The sequence below is a fragment of the Engystomops pustulosus genome, chromosome 9 (genome assembly GCF_040894005.1).
Source record: "Engystomops pustulosus chromosome 9, aEngPut4.maternal, whole genome shotgun sequence".
Classification (NCBI taxonomy): domain Eukaryota; kingdom Metazoa; phylum Chordata; class Amphibia; order Anura; family Leptodactylidae; genus Engystomops; species Engystomops pustulosus.
The window spans coordinates 10,098,558-10,105,921 of record NC_092419.1 but is presented as its reverse complement, the minus strand read 5'-3'; the positions used below and the strand labels follow the sequence as shown (position 1 = coordinate 10,105,921).

Sequence of the window (7,364 nt, the reverse complement as noted above, 5' to 3'; positions counted from 1 at the left end):
GGGACCTGAGCGGGGAAGCGACACATGCAGGATATCGGGCGCACGATCTTAGTGAATCGAGGCAGACCCGAATCCTTGTCGGACAACGCACAGCGGGGATCGCGACGGGACGGGTAAGTAAATGTGCCCCATTACGTCTGTGTCGGGGCACAATAAGGGGGACTTCCAGGGTACAATGAGTGGTTTGCGACGTGCTATGTACTTAATGTGCGTCGCACTACTACCCCTGTAATAGGCTGCGGAATACAATACAGGAACAACACCGCAACGTGCATGAAGTAAGTAGCACTTCGCGCAGCACTCATTGTGCCCCGGACAGCTGCTCCTGTGTTGGTCTCTGATCAGGAGCTCGCAGTAAGATTAGTGATGCTGCCCAGAAGATCTGGGCAGGCTATGGATTCCCATTGGCACCACGCATGTAACTAGCCACCTACCACCAGATAATAACTGTTTAGTGATGGTAGATGTGTCCTAATAAGAAGTTCCTCAGAAACCTTGTTCCTCAGGACTTCTTTTATTATTACTGTATATCCCACAATTGTGAAAAAAAATATAGAGTTATAAAAATTATGCAAATTATTCTGGGGCGTTTAGGCTACTTCACCCGAGCGACCTCAGGCAGCCTAGTATTTTATTGTTCCACATTTCCGTCTGGTGGTAATGAACGTTAATGCAAGTGACTGGGCCCAACTCGATGTCTGGCTACCGCTGCTACAGTGTGAAGGTGGTCGTCTCCAAGGACAAAAATCTTATTTGTAAGGGACAACAACATTTGTGGGAAATCATCTGTACATTGGTATTGTTTTAAAAACAACAACATGCAATTGAAGGAATGTAAATATGTGATACACAGCGCTTGAATCGAGTTTTGAAACACAATCCAAAGGCTGCGGGGAGGGGCTCGGGCAGATTGCGGATGTGTTACGGTACGTTACAGAGTGTAAATGCTTGCAATCGGTAACGAGCTCCCGGTATTTGTCATGTAAACAATGCACTGGGTGCTCGCTATCTGTGGAAACACATTGTGCTGAGCCCCTCCCCGTTCCGTTTTGAAACGCAATCCGGATGCAACGTGTGAACGCTGCTTTAGTGTCAGACTAGCTAACGCTCTTGCTATGTCCTGGGACTCTTATAAACTTTTGGGGTCTTTGGACTCTCTGTAAAGTTGGCAAATAAGCTGCGTACCGCTGAAGTGAAGCTCTTTTGAAATCCCACAATGTGGAAGTTACACAGGAGAGACACTGATAAAAATGTCAGGGGTCTTTAGGACCTCATAAACCTCTTCACTATGACCCAGTATCTGTTTGTTCATATTCATCAATCCTGTTCGTAGCAATAAAGATTATTCAAACCTGCCCTCATCCATCATGGCCGCGCGCGGCTCGGCGCCAGTTATGTTCCCGCTTCCGTCAAACTCTTCCTGGATATGACGTCACTTCCCGTTAAGGAACGGGCAACTTCTCTTGTTGCTTAGCAACAGCCAGAATCCGCCGGGATCTACATAACGAAGGGTCTGATATCCGCACAGTGTGAACGGGGGTGTAGGTGACGTCACTTGTCTGTCAGGGGGAAGCGGCGGGAATCATAGGCGACACTATCAATAGCGAGGGAGGGAGAGCTCTGCTGTAGGGTGCACTAGAAGGCGCCCTGTTTTGGTATTTCTGGGGTGCAGTCACCTTGGGGTGATAGTGGAGTCACGTGCCGAGAATTTTTGGTCGCATTTTATGGATTTTGGAGAGATTGGTGAGATGTTGGTCACGTGACAAGACTCTTTTGGGGTCCAGATTTAGGACACAGGCGGCCACAGGTCAGAGTTTTGTAACATTGGGGGTTTCAGAAGATTTTTTAATGCATTTTTGGGTCAGTTGGAGAGATATTAGAGATATTTAGTTCTTGCCTAAAGTCTTGTGCAATTTTGGGGTCACATTGGGGCCTACATTCCTCATAGATCCAGGCACCGGGACTGTGGTATCTTCTTATATCTGTTATCCTTGGCCTCCTTCCTTCTAACATCAACTTTTATAATTATGCTAATGAGTCTGACCTGCTCCTGGGGTGGTTCCCAGAGCCCCTCTGTGTTGCAGCTCCACAGGCTGCTACACCCCCTCCCCCCACCTCTGCCTGATCTAATCTCACACATTGGGTGGGGGAACTGCTCCAGCACAGTGTAACAGCCTGTGAAGCTAGAGGTCTGGGTTTGTTGTTTACCCCCCTGCCACGATCAGTTGTGTCACAGGTATTAACTCTTTAAATGGTGTCGCCAAAGCCACCAGGGGCATTTGTATTAATGCCACTTAGATACCAGTAAGAGGGGGGGTGGCAGAAATCCCTAAAATGACGATGCTGGGGGCATTTAATGTGGGGCAGTGATGAGGGAACTTTTCATCCATAGTGATGAGGCTTTTGCAGATCTGGGACGTGTGGTGAGACTTATAGGGTCGCTGGGAGGTTATGGCGAGACCTTTGTCCCATTTCACCTTTTGTTTGTTTGAACCCAATTGTTGATACTTTTGTGGGTTGTGGACCACGTGGTGAGATTTATGTGTGTCTTTTCTTGGATTTGGTCCTGGTGGTCATGTGGTTAGACTTTGATTCTTGAAGTTAACACCTTATGGATCGTTTGTTAAAACTTATGATGTCTTTGGGTCTTGTAATAAGACATTTTTAGGATCCTGGTAATTTGATAAAATTTTTCACGATCAGGTTCCTAAAACTTTCCTGATTCATGGACAGAACACTGAGGGGTTGAAACATAAAATAAGGATGTGGGGTCTGAGAACTCGGCTGTAGTGCAGGAATGATTGTTCATATACTCACAGGATTGTCTTTTCTCATCAGAGATGGCGGAGGTCCACGTCATTGGACAGATCATCGGTGCCAGCGGCTTCCCACAGCACAGCCTGTTCTGTAAATGGGGGGTGCACACAGGTAGGGGGCTCTGCAAATAATAATCAGAATTTTGTGTTTTTACTGATGCCCAGTGATGAATTGCTAGCGACCTCGGGTTGCGGCCTCCCTGGGCGCTCCTCGGGCTGCGGCCTCCCTGGGCGCTCCTCGGGCTGCGGCCTCCCTGGGCGCTCCTCGGGTTGCGGCCTCCCTGGGCGCTCCTCGGGTTGCGGCCTCCCTGGGCGCTCCTCGGGTTGCGGCCCCCCTGGGCGCTCCTCGGGTCGCGGCCCCCCTGGCCGCTCCTCGGGTCGCGGCCCCCCTGGCCGCTCCTCGGGTCGCGGCCCCCCTGGGCGCTCCTCGGGTCGCGGCCCCCCTGGGCGCTCCTCGGGTCGCGGCCCCCCTGGGCGCTCCTCGGGTCGCGGCCCCCCTGGGCGCTCCTCGGGTCGCGGCCCCCCTGGGCGCTCCTCGGGTCGCGGCCCCCCTGGGCGCTCCTCGGGTTGCGGCCCCCCTGGGCGCTCCTCGGGTTGCGGCCCCTCTGTCCGGATAGGATAACAGCAGGATCAGGACAATGATTTCCAGGGAAGAGCTGCCGCAAGGGGATACATTTCACATTTGTAAAAGAGCTGAATAGGCCTGAATGAATGGGCTGCCAGGTTCTGCATCATCCTGGAGAACCAGTCACGTACTATAGAAAAGCCACAGACTCCTCCCACAGGACTGTGACAAGGAAGAGTCCACAGCTAGAGGATGTCCTACCACTAGATCAGGATGGTAGTCGGAGCTGTGACTCCCGGAGGAGACCTGTGAGAGTGCAAGCGGCTGATAATAGTGGCTGTTGGGCTCTTACTTTGGCTGGAGATTGTAGAATATAAATATTAGTTTTTAGCGGCTGATCCTTTATTACATTTCATGTTGCAGAAACTTTTTATTTTTTTTATTAATGTAGGGGGAGCATGGAAGTTGCTTTCGGGGACTGTGGAGGGTCAGACACAGGTAGACAACCCTCAGAATGAAGAAATGGCTTTCTGGTCACACCCCATTGACATACACTTTGCTACCAAAGGCCTGCAAGGTAAGTCGGCGCCAGGCGCTATTAGATGGAGCCTATTTGCTTCGCTGTAGGCTCTTCTTCTGTGTTGATCCTCCATGCTTTGCACGGCAGCTCTGCTTGTGCCGTACGTTAGACCACTTCCGTATTAAACCACGTCCGCCTCACCTCCCCCAGGTTGGCCTAAGCTTCATCTTCAGGTTTGGCATCAAGACTCTTTCGGTCGGAACGAGCTGTACGGTTACAGCTTCCTGCACATTCCTTCTACTCCAGGAACTCACACGTTACTGAGCCCTACATGGAGACCCCTGGGGACCTGGCAGGAACAGATATCTCAAATGTTTGTAGGGGGCGGACCACAGCTGAAGTCACCGAACCTTATATACGGAGGAGCTGACCGGTATCGACTGCAGACCACAGCCATGGGGCAGGTGCATGTGGAACTGACCGTTATACTCAGAAACTTTGATCGATTTGGGGTGGAATGCTAGAACTGTAATGTAGCAACCCCGAATATGTGTTGGAGGGTCAAAGAACTGATACAAATTCAACATCAGCAGAGACCCATAGTCTTGTTCTCGCGTGTTATCACCATCCCACCCCCTCTAATGGTATATATATGGCATCATCCTTGGGCTACATTCACACTAACATATGGGAGACGTATATACAGGGTATATACGTCCCCCATACACCGCAATGGCCTCATGGCTCCGTATGGGAGGGGTATGGTGCGGCACGGTTCCGTAGCTTGTAGAAATATAGGACATGTCCTATCTTTAGACAGAATACGGCGCCAGGTCCTATGTTACTCTATGGAGAGGGCCGGGGGTGAGCGGTGCTCTCCCCTGCGCCGATGTATGCCCGCCGTACTATGGGCATACATTGTGTGAATGTAGCCTTAGTGTGAGGCTTCCCATACGCACTTTTTCTCTATGAACTCTGCCTCCTGGGAGTGTTCTGTGCATCGTATATATACCCCACACCTGGACCGGCTGAAGACAAATCACATCTGCAACCAGGTGGTCCGTACTTGTTTTATATGTCAAGATTTTATAGGAATTTTTTTACCTTGTACATTTTTTTAAATTTTGTTTTTATACCTAATAATAAATTGTAATTGTAATAAAAAAAAAAGGTCGTCCTGTATTTCATGATTTATTACATTGTGTAACTTCTTTACTTTTCCACTTCAGATCTTTGATATCAGACCTGTGACAACCCAATGCAACCCACCCCCCCACCCGCTGATAATTTGAGGTTTGGATCAGTCTTGTGGCTTCCTTCCTCCTTACCAAGCACAAGCCCTTCTATCATCTAAGTTCACTTTCCTGGTGTGTTGTGACCAGCAGATGGCGGCACAGCACAGTAATCGTGTGATCGCTCCTCTTACTTCTCATCGTCTTCAGATGTATCGTGTACGTTCACAATTGTACGTTTTTTTGGCCGTATTGGATGGAATGATGTTCAGGTTGTTCAGAATAAATTTTTTCCTCTTCAGGGAAAGTATGCGCCCGAAGCGGCGTAGCCAAGATGTATAACTATAATAGGAAAAGGTATGTTCTCTCTCTGAGAACAAAGGAGGGGGAATCGCCAGCGAGAGTGTGAGAGACCACAGGTATCATTACTGGAAGGTGGGAGCGCAGAGCACCGAATATACAGCGTAACCTGTGACTGAACTGTGAATGAACTTCCTGCTCATCTTGCATATCATTGGATGAAATATGTTTTAAGGGCCTGTGCATCCATACTGAAAGTGTCTGCGATCAATCCCTGGCAGCCCCTAATTAGAAAAGGCACCAAACCCCACAGGACAGTGCCTGGGTGTTAGTTATTAGTCCGCTAGCTCTTTTCTAAAGTGTCTGATCTGCTGCTGATTGACCTCCATGTTTTCGACCTCATTTTGGTTTATGACCGTCTCTGATTCTCATTCCAATCCTGTTGACCCTGCCTTGACCTGACCTCTAGTCAACTCCCTGACCTTTGGCATGTACATTGAATTAGGTATAACTCTGCCTGCCTCAAGCTTTGCTTGTCCTTGTCCCTGTCTGATCCGCTGTTGCTTTGGACCGGCATCTAGAGACCATTCTCGGTCAGCTGCCACTTGTACTGAGATTATTAGGAGAGGTAGCAACCTGATAACCCTGTGTAGGGGTTAACATTTTTAAAGGGAACCTGTCAGGAGAAATTGACCCACTACTAGTATGTATGTATGTAAGTATGGATCAAGCAGATGAAAACCTCTTAGATCAGGTTCCTTCAGAGCTCCCCACCTTGACTTCAGTGTTTAACTCTCCTCCTTGGCGTTATACAAAGTATTTACCTCTCACTTCAAAGGGTCCATGAAAGACACAAAAGCTCGAAGGTGTGAAAATATACTGGTAGTGCTTTAAGAGGCCAAGTGTTGATGACAGGTTCCCTTTAAAACTATCAAGGTCCAATAGGAATAACACAATATGATAGCAGTTGGGTGAGGTAAGGGTGAGCTCTGTGGTAAGATATAAAATTTATTATGTTACTCGCCTTCCTCGGCTGTTCAGTCTCATTTCTATAGATTTCTGAGGACACATAATATAATTCTTCCGAGTTTATAATCCTTGGAAGGTCAAGACCTACCCCGGCTCTTATTCACACAACTGTATTTGCGGGCTTTGATCTGGTCGTATAAATTGAAGCCGGATAACGGCCATCATTGATTTCTATTACTCTTGGTCAAGGATCGGTGAGCACATAGGGGCACATTTTCTTACCCGGTCCAGTCGCGATCCAGCTGTGCGTTCTCCGACGCTGATTTGGCTCTGCCGGGATTCACTAAGGTCCGTGCGCCCGATATCCAGCAGGTGTCGCTGCTGCGCCGAGGTCTGCCAGAGTTCACCTTCTTCTCCCTGGTGCATGTAAGTGCTGATCTTGTGACACAAATTCTTTTTTAAATTCCGAGGTTTTTCCGAATCCATCGGGTTGTCCGATGGAAACGCCCCCCCCCCCATCTCTGCTGCGTGAAAGCCAGCGCCAATGCGCCAAAATCCGACCGCGTGCGCCAAAATCCCGGGGTAATTCGGTGGAAATCGTCGGGAAACCCTACGAAAGTGCGCGATTCAGACCCTTAGTAAATGAGCCCCATACTGTTCGACTCGCACCACGACCCAGCCTGAAGGCCGTTTGAGATGGAACAAGTCCTATTCCTACTCGGATTGGCAGCGCGGCCGCTCAGCTTCCTATGGAAGTTTAACTGTACCTCAAAATAATATTTCAATGACTCCCAGTCAGCCTCAGTATTTTATAATATAAAATCTCACGATCTGAGGTCGTACGTCTTTTAGATCTGTCAGATTTACAAAAACAAACATCATAATAAATGTGAGTCATAACCTTGCACCGCTGGGCACGTTGGCACAACCAATGCCAGGTATAAGGATGGATGAGGCCGCGT

The 7,364-nt window shown here is 48.9% G+C and overlaps 1 protein-coding gene across 1 annotated transcript; it reads left to right on the top strand.

Moving 5' to 3' along the window:
• Window positions 1-1,555: 1,555 nt before the first annotated feature.
• B9D2 (B9 domain containing 2) lies at window positions 1,556-5,050 on the top strand. The gene is made up of 4 exons (XM_072125803.1): window positions 1,556-1,743; window positions 2,839-2,928; window positions 3,833-3,958; window positions 4,112-5,050. Exons 1-4 carry the CDS (start codon window positions 1,725-1,727, stop codon window positions 4,423-4,425), a joined length of 549 nt encoding a protein of 182 aa, XP_071981904.1. The 5' UTR covers window positions 1,556-1,724; the 3' UTR covers window positions 4,426-5,050.
• The last annotated feature ends 2,314 nt before the right edge of the window (window positions 5,051-7,364 follow it).